Below are 23,033 nucleotides of genomic sequence, written 5' to 3' on the forward strand. Positions count from 1 at the left end.
AAGCCAACATTACCCTATACCAAAGGCAGACAAAGACACTCCAAGAAAGCCACAGATCAGTATCCCTTATGAATATTAATGCAGAAATCCCCAACAAAAACTAGCAAACTAAATTCAGCAACATATAGCATGATAAAGTGGGACTTATTCCTGGAATGCAAGTATGATTCAACATAGGAAAATGGCATATAACAAAATGAAAAGAAAAAAAAAAACACATTATCTCAATTGATGCAGAAAAAAGCATTTAACAAAATTCAACACCCTTTTATGATAAAAATGTGCAAAGAAGTAGCAATTGATGGAAACTCCCTCACATGATAAAGACTGTACATGAAAACTCCCAATTAAGAGTTTCTGGGTAGCTCAGTCAGTTAGGCGTCTGACTCTTGATTTCAGCTCAGGTCATGGTCACATGAGTTGTGGGATCAAGCCCCGAGTTGGGCTCCACGCTCAGTAGGGAGACTGCTTGAAGATTCCCTCCCTCTGCCCCTTGCCCCACTCTCTCGCATGCTCTCNNNNTTTCCCTCTCTAAACTAAATAAATAAATCTTAAGAAAAGCAACTTTCCCAATTTAAGTCATATTCATTTGTGAAAAGCTGAAATCTTTTCCCCTAATATCAATAACAAAGATGCCTGCTTATGCCATATTCATTTTAACTGGAAAAGGAGTAAAATTGTGTGTAGATAGCATGATTTTATGTAGAAACCCTAAAGATTCCATGCAACAACCCCCAACCTGTTAGATCTAAAAAACTGAATTCAACAGAACTACAGATTTCAAAATCAGCATATAAAAATCAGTTGCATTTCTATATATTAACAGTGACCAATCAAAAAAAGACATTAAGAAAACAATTCCATTTAAAGTAGCATCAAAAAGAATGAAATGTTGAGGAATAAATTTTATGATGGAGGCAAAAGACTTGTACACTATAACTGTAAAACATTGCTGAAGGAATTTAAAGAAGACATAATTAAATGGAAGAACCTCTTGTATTCATTGATTGGAAGACTTGATATTGTTAAGATGAAAATACCATCCAAAGCGATCTACAGATTCAGTGCACTCCCTATCAAAATCCAAGTGCCCTCCTTTTTTTTTGTAAAATGGAAAACCCCATTCTAAAACTCATACAGAATCGTATGGAAACCCAATTATCCAGAATAATCTTGAAAAAGAACAAATTTGGAGATCTCACATTTCCTGATTTCAAAACATACTACAAATCATGGTAATCAAAACAGTGTGATACTGGCATAATAACAGACACATTGACCAGTAGAATAAAATAGAGAACCCAGAAATAAGCTTTAATATATATGATCAAATGATTTTTGACAGGAATGGCAAGACTCTTCAATGAATAAAGGACAGTCTTTCCAACAAATAGTGCTGGGGAAAACTGAATATCCACATGTGAAAGACTGAAGTTGGATGCTAAAATGAACTAAAAGTGAATCAGAGATGTAAATGTAGGAGCTAAAACTCTTAGAAAAAGATGAGAAAGCCTCATGACGTTGGATTTGGCAGTGTTCTTTGATATGGCATTAAAGCACAAGCAACAAGAACAATAACAAAATATAAATTGGACTACAGCAAAATTAAAGACTTCTGTGCATTACAGAACACAATCAACAGACTGAGAAGGCAACCAGTGGAAGGGGAGAAAATATTTGCAAATCATATATCTGATAAAGGTAGTTAATATTCAGATTATACAGAGAACTCCTACAAGTCAATAACAACAACAGCAACAAAATCAAACTATCAGTTTAAAAACAGGCAAAGGACTTGGGGCGCCTGGGTGGCACAGCGGTTAAGCGTCTGCCTTCGGCTCAGGGCGTGATCCCGGCGTTATGGGATCGAGCCCCACGTCAGGCTCCTCCGCTATGAGCCTGCTTCTTCCTCTCCCACTCCCCCTGCTTGTGTTCCCTCTCTCGCTGGCTGTCTCTATCTCTGTCGAATAAATAAATGAAATTCTTTATAAAAAAAAATAAAAAATAAAAAAAAATAGGCAAAGGACTTAAATAGTTTATTTCTCCAAAGAAGATATACGAATGGCCAATAAGCATGTGAAAAGATGCTTAACATTATTAGTCACTAAGGGAATGAAAATCAAAACCATGGTGAGATACCATGTCATACACATTAGTATGGTTATTATGAAAAAAAAATGAACAGGGAGGGAGGGAGGAAGGTAGGTAGGAAGGAAGGAAGAAAGGAAGGAAGGAAGGAAGGAAAGAGGGAGGAAGGAAAAGAAGGAGGGAGGGAGGGAGACAGAAAAAAAAAGTTTTGGCAAACTTATAGAGTAATGGGAATCCTTATGCATTGCTGGTGGGAATATAAAACAGTTCAGCCACTGGGAAAAGCAGTATGACTATTTCTCAAAAAGTTAGACATAGAATTATTGTAAGGTCCAGCAATTCCAATTCTAAGTATATACCAAAAGAAACAAAAGCAGTGACTCAAACAGCTAGTTTCACACCAACGTTCACAGCAGCATTATTCACAATAGCCAGAAGTTAGAAACAAACCAAATGTACATCAACACATAAATAAACAAAATGTGGTATATACATACAATGGAATAGTATTTAGCCTTGAAAAGATATAAAATTCTGATATATGATAGAACAAGAATGAATTTAGAAAATGGTAAATGAACAAAGCCTGGCACCAAAGGACAAGTATTACATAATTCCATTTATGTGAGGTACCTAGAATAAGTAAATTTATAGAGATAGAATAGAGGTTACCAGGTCTGGGGACAGGGTCGGGGAGGGGATGGCAGTGGAGAATGGGGAGTTAGTGTTTCATGGGCTACAGAATTTCTGTTTGGGATGATGAAAAAGTTCTGGAGAGGGATGTTGGTGATGGTTGTGCAGCAATATGAATGTACTTTACACTAAACTGTACACTTAATGGTGCAAATGGTAAATTTTATGCATATTTTAACCTAATTTTTAAGAAAATATTGTTTCATGTTTAATTTGTTGACTTGTATGCTGTTTGTTTTTTGCTCTGTCTAATAAAGCCATTTCATACCCATTTTCTGTCCTATACATATCATCTTCTCTCTGTTTTCAAAACTTTGTCTTCTGCCTTTAGGAAGGTTCTACAAGTTTGCCCTCTCCTTTCCATATTAACTACAGTCCCCAGACAGGAACAGCACCATCATCTGGGAAATTCAGAATTACAGACCCACCCCAGACCTTCTGCGCAGAATCTGCATTTTAACACAACCCCTCAGTGACTTGTATGCCCGTTAAAGTTTAAAAAGACATACACATCAATAAATTATTTTCAGCTGTGTCAATTCTACTATCTGTCTTTGGTATGAATTTCAATTCAGTGCCTATGGCTGGGAATCCTAGCATTCTTTTCTTAGTTTTATAGCATCTATCTATGCCTTTATCTCAGGCTCTTCTTTCCCTGTGTCTCCCTGCTCTTGTTCTAAAGACAGCATATGCATTCATGCCTTCTGACTACCAGACATATCTTCTAAAAGTTTCAACTTTCATTTTCTACACTTCCATACTTTTTTCACAGAACACCTCTTTGTTTTATTCATGATTATCCTTAGGTGGGATATATCGTAGAGACAAAGTGAGTTTCTAGTGAGACTATGGATATGGTGACCTCAGTCTCCTTCAGCCTCACTCTCACCTTGGAAGCCTTAGCCCTTTAGGGTATAAATCTGAAAATTTGGTTAATGTGCTCCATTTGTTATGCCTAATTGCATTCATTCAGAGTAGGACCCTCCCTTCTGACTGCTGGGTTAACTGACTAGGTCCTGAAGTCAGATGAAGAGTATGATACTTTGAATAGACTCTTGAATGATATCTCTTATTCTGGTATGCATGACTTCCAAGTCCTGTGGATATCTGCCTTTAGCAGCAATGGCTTTTCTTTGAGTGGGTGGGTTATATGCATTCAACTATGTTCCCCAACAACTTTCAACTAGAGTTGTGTCCTCTGAAGCTATAGAGGGAGAGAGAGAGAGAGAGAGAGAGAGAGAGAGAGAAGAACTGGGGGGTTGGGTTAGCAGGCAAGGCCAGACCACTCATCTGTCTAGGTCAATGCTGTTTTCTAGCCCTTTCCAGGGGAACTTAGTAAGGTGATGAAGATGTTCTATAATCTGTACTGTCTGATAACAGTAGTTGCCAGCCATATGTGGCCATTGAGCACTTGAAATGTGGCTAGTGCATCAGAGGAACTGAATTTCAAATTTGATTTCATTTTAATTAATTTAAAATTTAAATGTAAAATGGTCACAGTGCTAGTGTCTACCATTTTGAACAACATATTTCTAGATGTGAAACTCTGCCAAGTGAGGTAATCAGACCCAGGGAGGTGGGGAGTACTTTCCTGGTTCTTTCGAACTGATTTCTCCCTTCCTCTTCAGAGTGTTGAGCCTGTGGTGTTCTCTGTAAGAACTTCCTCAATCATCCAGTCTGACAGTTCTGTTCCTGGCAGATGATTGAGGATCTGGTGTACACCTTCCTGTTGGCTTGTCACCTTTCAGTGGTTGTCAGGACTATTACCAGTTTTGGCCTTTGTGTTGCTTTATCACCATATTGTTTGAAAATCAGGAGGAGAGGCACCAGGACCTGTCTCATTTGCCTGATGTGACTACTCATTTCACCAAGATTGATTATTTCTAAAATGAGAGGGGATTTATCCTGAAACATGGAGCTAGGTGCTATCTACAAAGGGTTTTGCTATCTTAGGACACTCTTGAGAAGTATCAGATTGTGATTTCCATTTATTTATAGGAGAATTTATGCTTTTCTATGTATGTTGTTACCTGTGTTGATTGTTGTATCTCTTATCTATTGCCACAGTGCCGCTGTGTAACAAATAGCTAAAGGCCTCAATGCCAGATGATAGTAAGTGCTCATTACTTGTGTGTCTGTGTGATTAATGAGTATCTGTGCTCATCCTGGCTAGCTCACTCACAGACCGGGGGTGAATGGTCTCTGCAGGGATGAGTGAGCACCTCCATCCTCCTCCCCATGGCCATTCTCCACCTAGGACCAGCAGACTCATCTGGGCATGGCTTTTTTACAGCAAAGGCAGAAGCACAAAAGGAGACCAGAAACAGAATGACTCTTGGGAGCTAAGCTTGAGACTGACACATTGTCACTTCCACATGTTCTTGGTTTTTTTTGTTTTGTTTTTAAAGATTTTATTTATTTATTTGACAGAGAGACAGACAGCCAGCAAGAGAGGGGACACAAGCAGGGGAAGTGAGAGAGGAAGAAGCAGGCTCCCAGTGGAGCAGGGAGCCTGATGCGGGGCTCGATCCCAGGACCCTAGGATCATGACCTGAGCCGAAGGCATACGCTTAACAACTGAGCCACCCAGGCACCCCACTTCCACATGTTCTATCAGACAAAGCAAGTTACAAAATTGGCCCTTGTTCATGAGGTGGGCAGACAGCTTCTTTTTAGTGAGAAGAATTACAGTGGATATTGGGAAACAAGGAAGAATGGGGCTGCCAACACAATCAACTTAACCCAACGACTTTCCCAGCAACATGCTCAAAGAATCTGCATAGCAAAGTCTTTCCGACAGTTCTGTGAATGTATTTTCTTATATTTTTTGTAAAACAAAACAAAAATTAGAATAACTTAAATGTTCGTTTATGCCTTGTGTTTTTTCCACGTTGAATAGTAAGCACTTGCTTTAGAATAATACTTAGTTTGTATTATTTTACTTAGGCCCTTAACCTTAGCATCTGTGTTTCTATTCCTGGAAAAATGCCTGATGAACTTGGCATATGGAGAACCAGGAAGAAGAGGACTATGAGTTACCACTAGGCTGTTGCAAAGGACTAAATAGTTATCTATAAAGCAATAGCCCAGATGTGCTGCTATCCCATGACCATATATATAACTATTGCCCAGAGTTCTCAGACATTTAGCCATCCCAAGTGCAAGCGAGAGGTCACACAGGAGGTGCTGCTAACTTGCTCCTGGGCCTGTTAGTTTAACAAGATTATGATCAGAGAGCCAGGACTCTACTGATGGCTGCATTTTGCTGTCATCTTCCCTGCAGGCCAGGCCGTAAAACTCATGGGCATCAACATTGGCCTGCTAAGAATTCATCCTGCAGCAGAAGGATTCACAGAGGCTACCTGGCTATTAATGCAGGGGGTGTCACCAAGCATCTTGACCAGGAAACCCATGGAGTTCTCAGTGAGTCAGTAACTCTGTAAGGCCAGGGCTCCCGCTTGGAGCGCTTGAGAGGGCAGGTGTCCCCTCTTGCACTTATATTTCAGGGATTAAATCCAAGAGGGGCTAAGCTATCTCTTTCCCTCTCTACTTCTTGAGTCCCATGCTGTCTGCTTATGTCTGATCCCCGTATCTTCAAAGCCATTGTTTTGTTTGATGACTATTTATGGGACACCTACTGTGTGCATGTGGGAGTTATTCCAGGCCTGGGGAGATGGCTGCTGACAGGGGAGACAAAGCCTTGCTCTCAGACTCACCTGAGGAAATAAAAGGGACCTACAAGTCAACAAAGAGATGGATGTTCCAATTGTAGATAGTTCTGAGTGTAATGAGAGCATTAAATGAGAGGAGAGGTAGATGAGGCTGAGATACTTTCGTTCTGGAAGGGCTCTGAGAATGCTAGTCAAGGACATTTTCATTTTTGTCCTGTCTGGCATTTACCATGAATCTAAAAGGTTAGTACAAGTAGGTAAAGAGATCACGCATTGCCTAATGATTTGCTTTAAGTAAGGATCCCAGACTCTGCCCATAGTCCACCTTTCCCAGCAGCATTGGCAAGGGGTACTTTTGCACCTTGGCCAACAAGTGGACATTTCAGGCAAATGTTTTGTCATAGTGAGTGTGCTGATCAGCCAACAGAAGTATTTCCACAGCAGCCCCTCTAGGTGATCTGTGGGGAGTTCTGTATTTGTGCAATGACATGAAGCGTTTGCATCTGCCCTACTACTCTTTTTCAATTGGTGGAAATTTAAAAGTGCTGACACCAAAGTACGTCTCATAAGCTTAATATAATTGAGACAAAGTGAAAACCCTTCGGCATGCTAAAAGTCATGGGTCTCCTCGACTTATGCTTCCTCACTCAGCTGTGCAGGCAAAGGACACACAAGATAGTTTATAGATGGTGTCCTCAGATGGCTGTTATCACTTCCTAAGATTTTAAATTTGCTGGGGATAATGATCCCTTTATAAGCTTTGAGTTTATTCCTTGAATTTTCATACTTTTGACTGTTAAATACATCTTTAGGAATATATCACTTATAAAAGCAAGACTATCTACTAAATTCTATCCTATTCCACAATGAGTTAAATATCACTACTGTTACTGTAGGTATAGCATGTAGAGTATTTATTTTCTTCCTTTACATATTATATTTACATATTTTCATATATATAATGAGAATACTATATGTATGTATATGATCTCTCTGTGTGTATATATTGTATATATTATATATATAATATATGCATGTGTGTATATATATGTATATATACACACATAATATATATGCTTGTGTGTGTGTGTGTGTGTGTGTGTGTATATATATATATATATATATATATATATATATTTCTGTACCTTCTTTGATCTTCAACAGGACTCTCACTCCCTGAGTAGGCTTTTAAAAGCTGAATAAACAGTATGTCATACTTTAAGGCAGAATAGATGTCAGAGGTAGTAGAGTGTAGAATTCTGGCTTCCTGGATCTGAATGCTGCATCTGCCTTCTAGTAGCATTGTAAATGTGGCCAACATACTTATTCTTTCTGAGCCTTAGCTTGTTTATCTGCAAAATGGGAATAATAATAACACCTCCATAATATAGTTATTAATTAAATGCATGAATGTTCAAGGGCTGAGCATAGAGCTGGGTACAAAGCAAATTCTCAATTAATGTTACATAAAGTACAGATAGGACTGCATGCGGTCCTGAGCATGAGATAATAAATCAACATCCTTTTCTAAGCATTTCCCAGTCCTCTATCTGTCACTTCTCTACTTCTCTTTTTTTTTAACTTTCTACTTCCGGCAACCTCAAAGTGTGATTATTTGTAAAGAAAGGACATATTGAATGGTAGACAATTTTTCTTGGCTACCATCTTTCTCTGCTTTTCTACCATAAGCATAAATTGCAGCTATGGAGACTCTAAGCACTGCTCTCTCTCAACCAGAAAACAAAAAAGAAACAATGACACCCCCCAAAAAAGCACGTACTGAAGAGTAATACTGCAGAAATCTTCAGCCAGTCATGTTTCTCATGATCCTGTCAATATTCCTTAGAAAATTCTCAGATTACAGAGGGCTGTGGAAGTGAACTAGATATTGGTTAAAATCTCCTCTCAGGACAAATAAAGTTTATTGGGGAAAATATGAAAAGTTGCATGTGGATGCTGGGGTTTATGCAAATGAAGCTCAGTCATTGTGGCTTCCCTGCCTTTGCTCCATGTCCATTAAACTAGGCTTGAGCTCTCAGTCCTGCAGACCCAAATTCCCTCCTACAGTTTCTGCAAAGTCCCAAGCCTCAAAATTTGGTCAGTTCATGCAAAATGTTGACTCTCCAAGCCAATCATGAATTTAGTCAACTTGGAAGAAGGTTTTATGGTTCAGGGTGCAGTTCTGGCCTGCTGCACCCTTCTTGATCTTTCTGCCTGCCCCCCATCTTCCTTTTTCTTGCCTTTCTGTCCCAGTGGCACACAGACTTCTTTCCTTTCACCGCATCATCCCTGTGCTTATCTTTTGTAGCATGAGTAGGCTCTTGTGTCCTACTTTCCACCAGGAGAGGGTTTTCTATGTTCTTTCTTCCTCAGGAAGAACAGTAGAAAATACATATATTTTTTTACTATATTCCTCAAGTAAATTGGAAAAGGGCTCCATTTTACAGCCAGTCTTATGCCAGAATGAGAAGATAGGACAAGTATACTGGAGACCCCTTTACAGATTCTTCCAACATCATGTAACACTTCCAGTAACGCCCATGAAACACATTACATAATGTCACAATCAGTGTGAATCCCTAAACAATTTGGATATGTTCATGTTCCTGTTTGTGTGCATTTATTTTATGGGTGGCATTGAAAATGAATAAGAAAAACAAACAGAAAATAGTAATCTCAGTTATTGACTCTGTTCAAGTAAACAGGTACCAAAATATATAGGAACTTTTTAAAACTTGAATGTGTCCAGTAGAGATCTTTTTCTTTTCTTCATAAAAAGTCACAATTTTAACAGAATCTTATTCTAATTTTGCCTTATAGGCATCTTGTATGGATGTTGGGTTGTCAATATGCCATAAAACATGCCAGAATTTAAAAGTGTGAGGCTGGTTCTTCAGTTGGCTAGGAAGTTGGGTGCTGTAGAAAAATATATCAAAGAGCTAGGTGTTGACTTTGGATTATAGAATGTAATCCACTCCTTGGAGTGATAATTGAAAGTGTTATGACATTTGGAAAGGACACACTTTCACCATTGGTGTGGGTCTTATAGCATATGTCTGCATGGCACTTGCATACCATTTGTAGAGAATAATTTAGTATTTATCCATGATTGCCAAATATGTTAACATTTTCCCTCACCGCTCTTCTTAGCCATTGAAAAGTAGAACTTTTCTCAACCTTCCACTTATCCAGATGCTAATAGAAGGGCATGCTTTACTGCTGCACTTAGGTTAAATGAGACAAGCCCAACAGAACTGACACATGCCTGGTGTTTTACTGATGTTTGGGTTAAGATCTGATGATAAGAACAGAAGTTGCTCATGTTGCCCGAAGTAGTAGAAGGTCTGTTTTGAATATTCATATGGAAGGCTGACTAGAGAAAGCTGAATACAGCCTTCAAGAAACGTGGAACAGGAAAGGTGGTTGGGAATTCAAGGTAACTCCAGGGATCTTAGGAGGAGACATTCTTACTTCTTCATTCTTATCCATCATTGAATGGGTATAGCCAGGGCTGCCAGTTACACACTTCCACATAAGCCTTAAGAATGCTGTCCCCAGTCCTCACTTTAGCAGCACGTACACTAAAAAAAAGAATGCTGTTCCCTGAGATATGTAGCACGTACCCTGCAAGGCCATGTTCTGTGGCCCAACCACAGTGGCCACTGTCTCTTCAACCATCCAATTTGCATTTTTCTCTACCTCTTATGCTTTCTCATGCCTCACTCTCCAATTGGAAAATGACACTGCAAGCCTCTAATTCATGAACTTGCAAGGTCAGCTCCATTCTTGCCCTGTCTTTAATTCACTTCCATGGAAGAGAATCCCTTTAGCTCCATTCTGCCTTTTAGGTCAGGCCACATCAGAGATTCTTGATCAAGTAATGGTTGACTGTCCTTGAATCAGGGCCCCATCCCAGTCTCATCAGCTGTAACTGAGGTGGAAAAGGGGAGGCATTCTAGAGAAAAAGAGTATAAAACATAGTGGTTTAATTGCATTTCAACAGAGGCTGTGTGTAGGTTGGTTTCTCTAAAATGAGACTGTGGACAGAGTAGGAAATAAACTTGACATTTCTAGAAGTGTTGTTTCTTAACGTACAGTTGATTTAACCATTGCATGGTGGAGGCTTAACTGTCCTTGGGCCATGATATAAATTCTTTCCATGGCTGCAGCTGACCCCAAGGGAAACTAACCCACTCGATTTTGATTCATAATCAATAACAGAGAAGCCAAATATTCCCTTTGAAAAGATAGATGATTTCATGGCGAGAAGCTCAGGAGCATTAGGATTCAGCCCAGCAGACAACTATAATAAAATAGGATCAAGCAGAAACTTGGCTGAGAGTTCCAAAGTGCAACCTATGAATCTGTAGCTACTTAGACACTTCACATGGAAAATCAAAGAATTCAGTCTTGATTTAATCAGTGCTGTTGCCACATGTAAGTGTTCTCTGTGCTATAAAGGTTAGAGAACCACTAAACAAGGAGGCAGAACAAAAATTGAAGAAAAAGTTTCTTTAGAAATCTCTTTCTCTGCCCTGTTTATTCAAAGTCAACAAGGCTCTATGAATAATTTTATCAGGTTTAGAGGTTTTGTGTTGCTTTTCTTGATAAATCTGGCCTATAAAGTACTTGAAACTTATTCGATATACATTATGAAATATATTTAATCAGGTGTACTTTGGGGAAAGGGGGCCCTACATGGGGGCTACTCATGTTTTAGCTGGAAGCAGTTTCCTGATACATTTCTCATCCCATCTTTAATATCTGCCCTCATCTGTGTATTTCAGAATCACCACAACAGCAGCATGCATGATGGACTTGAGAAGATACCCATTGGATGAGCAGAACTGTACGCTGGAAATTGAAAGCTGTGTGTACCTGTACTTCTTTTTCATTCACTGTATTTTAGGCTTTGTCATTGTTTGACATCTTTTCCAGGGCATATCTAATTTTCTTGCCATAATTTTTTAGCTCTCTTAAAGATGGGAGGTTTAATCCTCCACTCTACAAATTACACTGTCATGAGAGAGACAGAGACAGAGATAGAGACTCGGCATAAAAGAGATCCCCATTCTAATCTGATTAAGAGAGTCTGCTTGCTGTGCTGAAATATGAGAAAACAAACACTCCTCATCTTGGTCCATTCAGTGAGAAGAGAACAAACACTGAGATGCAATTTTCTCACAATATGCTTCATCACACATGAGTGGCTGTACTCCTGGGAACCTGGGCAGTTGGAGTAAAACTCATTTCCCATCAGGAACTCAGCTTTACAAGCAAGCTATTCCTGCATTTTGGCAATTTTCTCAATTTGAAGAGTATTCCGATGCCTTATTGATAATTCAGTGTTGAGTACTTCTTTGTGAGCAATGAGAGCTGCATCTTTATTATCTAACAAACAAGTGTCCCGCCTGCTACCTGAACTACGTCTCTTGGCATATCCAGATGTTTCTGTTGCTGTCTTCACTTACCCTGGTCTATCATAGATTGGTTTATTATTGGTCTCAACTGGATTTAGTCTTGTCTGTATTTATATGGATTTCTTTGAGGGGGATGGCAAATGATTGCAGTGTTACTCAATGCATTTGTGGTGAGGAGTGTCTTTGTGAGTAAATATATTGGGAAGTTGTGTTGGGTGTAGGCCAGTTTTCATCTCATATAGAGCCAGCCCCACAGTGCCCCTCACTTCCACACTAAACCAATGCCAAGTTTTCTGAGAGCCGTGCTTTCAGAAAGAGTGACATGAAATCATGTGAAGTGATGCATAGTGGAATCATCTGGGGAGATTTAGCGTGGAGGATAGAAAGCTCAGGGAATAGATGATGATTTCCCAATAGTTGAAGGACTATCTTAGAAGTCAAGTGGGTTCTGTGTGCCCAGAAGGTACAACTCCCAGTGATGTGATGGAAGTTTCTGGAAGGTAAATTTGGGACCTAAGTAGGAAGCAGCTTCTACTCCGAATGTCTGAACACATAGTGAGTAGCCTCAGAGAGTACAAATTCTGTTACTGTGATGTTTGAACTGAGGGGGATGATGGGCAGGAAAGTCTGTTATCAAAGATTTCCTCAGAAAGTGTGAGTCTTCAGAGAATCCATAGGTAAAGCATCTGAGTGGAAGTAGGGATTTTTTGGTGACCTGACTACACACATACGCAAAAAGTTTTATTTAAGTCAAGAGGGAAATGTGGGTGTGTGTGAGCCCCTACATAAGGGGGAGGGCACACAAGCCCTGGGCATAGTATGCTGGTTTGAGCCACAGCCGGAAGATCAGTAGTGCTAGGCTGGGTGAACGAGAGAGAGAGAGTGGATGTACTCACAATACACACAGAATCCTGCAGATTCTTGGCATCTTTGTAAGGAGTTTGAACTTATTTCACTAATTGTATTGGGAAACATGTGCCGGGTTTAAGCAGAGGAGTGGCTTGATAAGATGTGTGTGTTATGAACAGTCGCCATGGCTGCCAGATGAGAATGGAATATAAGGAAGTCAGAGGGAAGGGAGGAGACAGCAGCTGTAACCACCATGATGCAGGGAGAGAGTGTAGCAGATGGGACAAGGGAGATGACATTTACCGTGGAGAGCAGTCATCCCCATAGCTTTGGTCTATTTGTCAAATGTGGAGTGTCTGCCTTATGTCGTATTACACATTCAAATCAAGAAGTCCATTATACTGATCAGGTATTTTTCTCTAGGTGTGAATTTTAATCAGCCTTACTGATGAAGTTGACCTAATCCTTTAGGAAGATTCTTGGTGCTACAAGAAATATCAGATTTTATTGTCCTATTTCCTCATTCTGAAGAAGCACTGACTGATTGATTACCAAGTGAATATGAACTCCATGCTAAGAGCTGGGCTTGGAGCTACAATCCAGCTAATAAATACTCCTCTCTCTAAGGCCCAAGAGTATCCCAACAAAACGCATTTCTAATGATGGCAAACCTATAGCCAGGAACACCTGTTGAAGCCATCCAAAAATGCTGATGAGGACACTATTTTGCCCTGAGAGGTTCTGATTTTATCAAACATTGATTGGTTAAATTCACTCTCAGTGTTTTAACATTTCCATGGGTTTTCAGAGTTGCCTTTCTAAAATTATTTATATTTGAGTTTTCATTTTTTTCTTACAACCATCTTCTTCAGTGCTGTTAATATATATTTTGAATTCATTTCTATGCAACACCCAGTCCTCTACAATTAGGATTTGCAAACAAAACTCTGGTCAGAACATTCAACCTACCCAGTTCCTCTATTTTTCAGCACCAGTGTGGTACAATTCAAACAGCACAGGTAACCAAAAATATTCCAAAGTTAGTTCTTTGAGGACACTTTTTCTCATAGACAAGCACATGAAACATATCTACTTCAAATATGGGCAAGCTGTTATTCCATTTTATTAGTTACGATTTCTTTACCTTTGCATGTATACAAAATGTTGATTCTCCATTTCTGCCATGTCCCTGCTTTTTCTCCTGGCAGATGGCTATACCACCGATGACATTGAATTTTACTGGCGTGGCGGCGATAAGGCTGTCACTGGAGTGGAGAGGATTGAGCTCCCACAGTTCTCTATTGTGGAGCATCGTCTGGTCTCAAGGAATGTCGTCTTTGCCACAGGTGAGTCCTGTGTCCACTCACTGGCTGAGTAGGCAGTGATGGTATCCTAATGAAACTGTGCAACTGAATCACAGCACTTGGTCATCCAAAGATGTACACCATCAATAATTGATCATCTTAGCTATTCCTTTTCTCTGTATCTAAAGGGATTGATAAGCTTTGATGGTAAGGAAGGATCACCTGACAAGGAGATGCACTCAGGGGCTGGTTATTGAGAAGTTAAAAAACTAAGTGAATTTAAGCAACCCATGTTTGGTAACATAAGAAACTCTCATCTCTGAGCAGATGGGAGGCTACTGATGGCCTTGGAGGCCAACAAGTAGGAAAGACGAAGGAAGGAAGGAAGGAAGGAAGGAAGGAAGGAAGGAAGGAAGGAAGGAAAGAAGGAAGGAAGGAAGGAAGGAAAGAAGGAAGGAAGGAAGGAAAGAAGGAAGGAAAGAAGTAAGGAAGGAAGGAAGGGGAAAAAGGAAGGAAAAGGAGGAGGATCTGGTAGTGGTACTATTCCCCTCCCAGAAGTAAGAGACCTTCTCCCCACTTCTGGGGTAGCAGTCAGCCTTGGTGCAAGAAGTTGTCACACCCTCAGTTAGCGATGCTTCTTGAAACAAGGTATCTTCTCCTGATACTATCTGGTTAAGGTTACCCTGGCCTGGGTTTCATTGTTGTCTTTATTTCAGCTGTCTAAAGACTGAAAAGGTATGTTCTGCTCTCCTGTCTGTCCTTGCTGAGGCTTTATTAAATTACAACTATATGTATTTTAATTTATGCAGTACTTTCTTGTTACCTTTGCATTCCTGCTGAGTGCCATATNTTGTGATTGAGGTAATAAATAAAAGTGCTTCATAAATTGGAAAGTATTATAAAGACTGCAAACTCTGGGTTGAAAATGCTAAATAGAGGCAGAACTGGAACCTCCCATCTTGGCTTTTTCCTGTCAGTATAGGTTGAACGACAACAAGTAAGTCACAGTTAGCTTTAGTCCTGTGAAGGCATTCATGAAACCCAAGGAAGGCCTGTTTTCTCCACCCGTTGCCTCTGACTGGAATGCCTGTGACCCACAGTCACCTGCCTCCCCTTCACCTGGTCACCTCCAACTCATTCTTTAGCTTAATTTAGATGCCACTTCCTCTGTGAAGGCTTTTTGATCCTGGCCTACACACCTACACACCACTAACCGAGGCTACTCTGCATTCCCATGACTGCATTGACCTTCTTCTAGCTCTGCTGTGCCTCTCTCCTCAAGGATACATCTCCATTAGGAGGGACCTGTCCTGGTCATGGTTCACCCCCAACTCTCCCCACCTTGTGTAATGCCTCCCATGTCCTAGGTATGCAGCAATAGTCCCTGGGTAAGTGAACAATGAGTCAAGTGTCGACTTCCCTCCTCTCCACCCCAGCCTGTAAGAACCACTGGGACATGCCAAGTATAGACAAAAGCCTGAATGTTTAAGACACCAATCAAGTCCATTCTTATGCAGTGCCATTTTATCCTTTGTTGCAAGAGGTGCTACAAATATCCCTATAATCTCTAGAGACACTCATCTTGATGCCCAGATCCAGCAAGTACATGGGCTTATGATTAAGGAATGATTTCTACAACCAAGAAATCTGCCCTGTGGTGAATTGGATAAAATCATTTTTCTGCTTTTAGAACTGGGATTCAAACTTCCATGCTCCAGGTGATATAAGCAAAAGGTCTGTTCAGAACACAAGGGTAGTTTTCTCGTGGTGGAATTAAATGCCCATGCCTGCCTTGGTCTTAAAATCGCTGTTGTGGCCATTAGTGTGCTGCCATGAGGATCTCTTACTGCATTTTCATGCAACCTCAACAGAAAGCTGGGTGAGGTGTGTGCGGAAGATGGAGTGCTTCCATAGGAAAATGCAACCACTTGGAATGGGCTTCCGGAATCCTCTACCACAGAGCCACTCAGAGGCAACTGTTTTCTAAGGGCAATCTTTGTCTTTCTTTGAAGTATTTATATGGTAGAAAATATCCCAAACACATCTGAAAAAAATAGATACTACTGATGTGGGGGATAATATTTAAACTATGCATAGAATCATCAGCCTGTCAGAATGTGATACAATGTCTTCTTCCTAGCACCTTCCAAGTTCTGGAAAGATATAATCCAAAGATATAATCCATGTCAGTCAGTTACAAACCTCCCAAGCTTCAGGTTTATATTTGTGTCACTTTATGTTGTATGTCAACTATACTTCAATAGTAACCTTTTTTTAAAGAGCTTGCAGTTTAAAATTATTCTAATTGGCCTATTCATGAAAAGTGGCATAAGCCACATTGTTTTAAAAAATTATTTTAATTAAATATTACACCGATTTGTTTTCCTTTCCACAAGTGTTCTGAGCTAATGAGATTTTGATCAGTCAACTGGATTGAAGAATTCTGTAGCCTGATAGAATTCTCAAAAAAAAAAAAAAAAAGGAAGTTAATTAAGAACAAATGTTCTGGGGTTTTATTTGGACCAGGCAGAGTCCATGATGAGGATTTAATGTGATTGTTTCCACCTGTACTTCGGCCTGGACGTAAACGTGCGGCCGCCATAAGAGTCTGCAGGACAATGTGTGGAGGCAAGCCTGGTTTCAGGAAGCAAGCAAGGCAGATAGAGTGCAAAATGTCAGGAGATATTCATTCTCAGTATCATGCAAGTGAAATTTTGTGCTTTACCCTCCTTGCCCTTGTCCTGCCCATTTGAGGAACTTGTAGAGAGCCCCTTGCTGGTGCATCCCCAGGGTAACATGGGGCTGCAGTCTACAGGGAAGGGAACACATATAAAACCAAGTTATGAATATTCACTCAGAATTGGCATGAACTAGGTGTGGGGCTGGGCCTGGCATCAAGGAGAGAAATAAGGAGTGTCTGGTCCCCTGGGATTTCTCATTGGCCCCTTATGTTTCAGGGATGTTCCCCCCGATGATGTCACATAGTCTATTATGTAGAAGAGTGTTTAGTGGGAATCAAGCCACAGTAACAGAACTCAATGAAATACGTTCAAGAGACAGTATGTACAGAGTTTAAAAACACAGACGCTGGAGCCAGACTGTTGGAACCTAAGTCCTTACTGAAACTTTCTAGCAGTGTGACCCAGGGCAACTTACTTACCCACTATGAAAAATAGAGATATTAATAATATCTATTTGGTAGGGTTTTGAGAGGATTGCATGAGTTAGTATAAGCAAAAAGGCTAGAATTGTGCCTATATTAACCACTAATTAGCTCTTATTAACTAATAAATGTGTGATCAGGAATGAGGCATGTTGAGGGGTCTGAGAATAGATACTCGAGCAGCTGACCAAATCTTTGTATATTAGAAAATTTATGACATTGTTCCCCTGGACTATTGTGCTACTAATTGCTTATTGGAGGGTTTTAAGAGTAGGGGTTGTCTGAGATTCATATTTGTATCCCAGTGCCTGGCCCACTCAGTAGTTTGAAAACTGAATGGTTACTGAATTGAGGAGAGAAAATCTGACCATCATTACTTAGTATGTATTGACCTATAATCAAATGAATCGGTTCTGTAAAAGATATATTATAAAAAATTAACTAAGAGATATTATATAAAAATATTAATATATTATAAAAATATATTCAAATATTTAAATTACTAAAATATGTATTTTTTTAAATCCATGTAAAACCCTTCTGTACCTGGGGAGGAAATTGAGTACACCTTTGCCTAGAAAGAGGGAACTGTGTGTTTCCATAAGCGTGTTTTAAAGACAACAAAGAAATGACTGAGAGCATATCAATGAGTAATTACTCAGTTCCTACCATGATTCAACAAATGGTTTTTGGGAAAAATCAACCCCCTTAAACTTGAGAGAAAAATGAAGCAAGACTGCATTACTCTAACTTTTAACCACAACGGCATGCTGTATTATAATTTACAGCACCTTGTTTTAAATATTTTTCACTAATATCCATTGGAGACTGGTAGTGGACAAATAAATTAGCCCAAGTTAAAGTTTAGGAAAACCAAAGCTCAAGAATAATAATAATTTGACCAAATTTGCATAGTAAAGCTAGAAAGGACAGGTGTTAATCCCCAGGTTTCCTAAGAAATAGGAACCCCTAATACATTTTTTGACGAAGATTTTAAAAACTAGTCCTTTTATGCTTTATTTTAAATGATCATTTTCTGTACTTTTACATATTAATATTATAAGGGTTCTTACAAAACAGGTGAATACATAATTGGGATGACAAATAATGTCCACAGTGCCCGCCGTTAGAGTCTGTGCCACTGTCTCTTTGACATGCCTATGCTAACAAGACATGTGTTCCTGATGAACAGTGCTTTATGCAGGTCTCTAAAAACTGATATTGAGATTGGAGGCCTCCAAATTCCTAATCCAAAGCCCTAAAATCGTTTCATCCAACACCCAGAAATCTTCGATGTCAAGAAATGTGCCTCCGCCTTCCCGTTCACCTGCACTTGCTGCCAGATTAGTAGCTGAGCAATACCGTTTTCATGAAGCCGTTACCCAGATCCGAGCACTTTGATGACTGGCCATTGCAGGATGGGCTTCAGGCTCCTTCACCTTGTATTCATGTGGAGCACCAACCTGTCCTCCTTAGTTTAGCTCACAAATGTCCCCAGCATGAAGGCTTCATGACGGTTGTTGCATCTAACTCTTTTTCTCTCCTCCAAGCATATGCTCCCACATTCTGCCCAAAGGCTTTTGCTTCTGTTACAGCCCTCATTTGATATATTTTCTTCCTGTTTTTCCATCCAAATCCAGTATATTTTCAGTGGACAGTTCAAACACCTCCACTTAGCTTTCCTTGAGAGGGTCTGTCAGTTATCTCTTTCCTTTGGAAAACTTTGAATCACACATTGATTCTATCATTCCTTTATCAACTGTCAAACATTATTAATTTCTGTCAAATATTATTATCCTCATTCTCATATACATCAGGCATGCAATGATGATCTTTTGAATTAATTTATTGGGTCATAACCAGGTGCTCAAGATTTTCACAAAATGACCAAACCCCAAATATAGATTCTTCTTGAAAGTCAGAGAAGAGAAAAAAGAAAATCAATTATTCTCATTAGGCTCATCATATGTCATTCACAATTTCAATCCACTGGATTCCTTGGAAAGTCTTGGATCCATGATAAATATTCCTTCTTGATCCAGAATTATATTTAAATTTTTTATTAAAGTATAGTTGACACACATTGTCACATTAGTTTCAGATGTACAACATAATGACTTGACAACTCGCTATACATTATGCTGTGCTCACCACAAGTGTAGCTGCCATCTGTCACCATACAATGCTATTATAATACTACTGACTGTATTCCCTATGCTGTACCTTTCATCCCTGTGACTTGTTCATTCCATAACTGGAAGTTTGTGCCTCCCACTCTCCTTCAGCCATTTCTGTGCCTCCCCCACCCTCTTCTCCTCTGGCAACCATTAGTCTGTTCTCTGTACTTAATGTGTCTGTTTCTGCATTGTTTGTTCATTTGTTTTGTTTTTAGATTCCACATACAAGTGAATCATATGGTATTTGTCTTTCTGTGACTTATTTCACTTAGCATTATACCCTCTAGGTCCATCCAAGTTGTCGCAAATGGCAAGATCTCATACTTTTTAATGAATGAGTTTATAAAGTGAGTACTCAGATTATTCTTTGGCACCTACAATCTGTAGGATGAAGCCAAACCTGAAAACATGCATGGGTAGGACTTTCTAAGAAAAAGGAGGCTGGATTAAAAGGGATACAGAGGGACAAAGAGAAACAATGCAAGGGGGGATTCTCTCCCTCCTGCAACTTGTTACCTAGATATGAGATTACATGGCATTTCCTTTCTGCTTTAGCCATTAAAATAAAAAATGTATTTACTGTAGTCAAAGTACTTCTATTTAATGTGTCATCTACTTCTGTAAGACCCAGTAGGTGTCTATGGTAGAATTTCAGGAAATACTGAATTCGTATTTATAAAATAAGTAGAAACTTATATTAGTCTTTGAAATTCTTTTGATTGAAATCTGAAAAGATATTGGTGTTCTATATAAGCCTTTAGGAATAATGTAAGAAATTTTTACTGAACTTAACTTTTAAACCTGCTCTAGATTGATAATCCTGAAGCATTAAAAGTTGGGGTCTAGAAAAATTCTCTCAAAAATATTTAACAAAGCAAGTGTTATATCATTATATTCTCTAAAAAATATTTAACAAAGCAAGTGTTATATCATTATATTCTAATTACTGAAATTAAACCAGTGACACAAGCAGGAATTTCAATAAAGAAAAGATTTTCACTTTTTCAATCCAATTCCTGTTTAAACATAATAAATATACATGTGTTACTGAAGTACTTGGGATGTGCCAAAAATATCTGGCTGAATGTCCTTAAAGAAAACAGATCCCAATTCATTAAAACTATGTGAGAATTTTAAGTAAATTGTCAAACTCCAGCCTTAAAGACTTCTAGACTTCAATTAAGCAAGACATTCCTAAGAGCGGTTAGAATTTTTCTCATGCTTTATTTTTTTATACAAAGACATAGATTGTTTTTTTCTTTTTTCCTTTAATGATAACTTTTAAAACTTTTTTGTAAGAGCACATATATAAAAATACTTAAAATATAAATGTAGAGTTATGTGGATTATCAGAAAGTGAACAATCTTACAACTGCAATTAGGTCAAAAAGTAGAACTCTGAAGTCTTCACTCTGACTTCTCCTAATTTCCTCACCTCCCTCCTTCTCAAAGGAAACCACTATCTTGTCACAAGGTAATTTCGTGTTTTTGAACCTTATTTAATGGGATAATAGAGTTTGAATTAATTTGTGACTGTCTTCTTTGACTGAACATTATGTTTATGAAATCCGTCCATGCTGCTGTAGTTCATTTATTTTCGTTGCTATACAACGGTGCAAGTACACCACATTTTGTTTATCCACTCTACTGCAGATGTAGATTTATGACTAATGCTACTGTGAACATTCTTGTACTTGTTGTTTTGTGAATATATGCACACACAGATGCTGAGTGTATACCTGGAAGTGTAACTGTGAATGTTCAAGCTTAATGATTATGCCAAACTGTTTTCCAAAGTGGTTTTACCAATTCACATTCATACCAGTAATGCACGAGTGTGCCTTTTGCCCCACAACCTTGCTAGCATTTCACATGGAAGTCACCTGCTGGCTATTAGTTGATATTCTGTGGTTTTAACTTCCATTTTCCTGAGTACTAGTGAGATTAAGCACTTTTTCTTATTGGTTATTTGGACATTCTTTTTTTGAACTACTTACTTGTACAAGTCTCTTTTGTGAATTATCTGTCATTAATTTATTTGAATGATTTATACATTTTAGGTGTAAGTTTGTTATGCATTACAGTATGTCACAAAAATGTACTTTTTTACATTGAGACCTACAGTCCACCTGCAATTGACTTTTGTGAATGGTGTGAAGTATGGGTTGGATTTTATTATTTTCCACAGCACCATTGCTTTGCAGCAACACATTTGTCATAAATTGTTTGTATGTGCAGAGATCTGCTTTTGGACTTTACATTCTGTACCATGGGCTTTTTTATCCATCTTTGTACCCCTTAGTTCACAGTGTTAATTACTGTAGCTTTAAGTAGAGCAGATACTTTATTTACTGTTTACTATCGACTTTACTATTACTCTTTATTTACTATTGACTTGATTATTTTGGGCCCTTCACATTTCCTTATAACTTTTATAATCAAATCATTAATTTTCACCTAGAGGGGTGCCTGGGTGGCTCAGTCAGTTAAGCATCTGACTTCGCCTCAGGCCATGATCCCAGGGTCCTGGGATGGAGCCCCACTTCTCCCTGTCCATCCCTCTCCCCACTCGTTCTCTCTTTCTCTCAAATAAATAAAATCTTAAAAAAAGTTTTCACCTAGAAAATGGTTTGGCTTTTGATTTAGGAATGCCTTACTTAATTTGGTGAAAAGGCACATTGTTATAATTTTCCAATCTGTATATATTTTATCTCCATTTATATAGGTCTTCTATAATTTGTAGTAATAACATTTTAGGGTTTTCTGCACAGAAATATTGCACATCTTTGTTAAACTTTTTTTGATGTTTGATATTTTCTGATGTAATTATAGATGGTAAAAATTTTTGACATTATTTCTTGTTTTTTGCTAATATATAAGAACACAATGATTTCTTATTGAACAACTTTGCTAAAGTATTTATTACTTCTGACAATTTATCTGACATGTTTTTTTTACCTTTTCCCAAACACTGCAGAGAACTTTATGCATCTTTACTCACCATTTCTTCATTCTGACTTATATTTGCTATTGTCATTATATATTATAATTTTATACATATTTACAACCCTGAATGATACTATTGTTGTTGTTAAATGTTCACTTAGATATAATTTAAATGTTCTCTTTTCTTTGTTATTCCTTTGTTCTCTTATCTCCAAGTCACTATCTGTGAATGTTTTCTTCAGCCCAAAGAACTTTTATTTTTTCCTAAAAAATATTTTTAAAATATTTTCTTTAGTCTGAGTCTCCTGGTCACAAATTTCTTCTAGTTTTTTTTTTTTTTAACTGTTTATGATCTTATGTCATATAGTCTTATAAGATGGTTCTAGAAATTTAGATTGGCATTTTTTTTTTTCCATTTGAAGATGTTATTTCATTGTACCTGGCTTCCACTCTTTCTATTGAGAAGACCCTGCTGGTCTAATTGGTGCTCTCAGATTAATCTGTTTTTCATCCACCTCTAGGAATTTTTCATGATTTTTTTCTCTTTGTTTTTTTATTTCATTGGTATTTATGGTGTACCAAGATATGGTTTTCTCTGTAACTGGAGTTTGTAGATCTTCCTGAATCTTTGGCTTGAGGTCTTCTAGCACTTTTGGAGCGTTCTCAGCCATCACTGCCTTTGCTCTATTCTCTCCTCCATTTTTCTTCTAGGATTCCAATTT

At 38.6% G+C, this 23,033-nt stretch overlaps 1 protein-coding gene across 3 annotated transcripts in view; it reads left to right on the plus strand.

Annotated features, from left to right (window-relative positions):
• The window catches only part of GABRB3 (gamma-aminobutyric acid type A receptor subunit beta3), a 220,025-nt gene that overhangs the window by 173,286 nt on the left and 23,706 nt on the right, over positions 1-23,033 (plus strand). For all 3 annotated transcript variants that reach the window (XM_040642655.1, XM_040642654.1, XM_008706319.2), the window contains 2 exons: positions 11,240-11,322; positions 13,930-14,067. In XM_040642655.1, coding sequence (XP_040498589.1) covers positions 11,240-11,322; positions 13,930-14,067 — 221 coding nt within the window. The remainder of the gene's footprint in view (positions 1-11,239; positions 11,323-13,929; positions 14,068-23,033) is intronic.

This window comes from Ursus maritimus, unplaced genomic scaffold (assembly GCF_017311325.1).
Source record: "Ursus maritimus isolate PB19 unplaced genomic scaffold, ASM1731132v1 scaffold_27, whole genome shotgun sequence".
Taxonomy (NCBI): domain Eukaryota; kingdom Metazoa; phylum Chordata; class Mammalia; order Carnivora; family Ursidae; genus Ursus; species Ursus maritimus.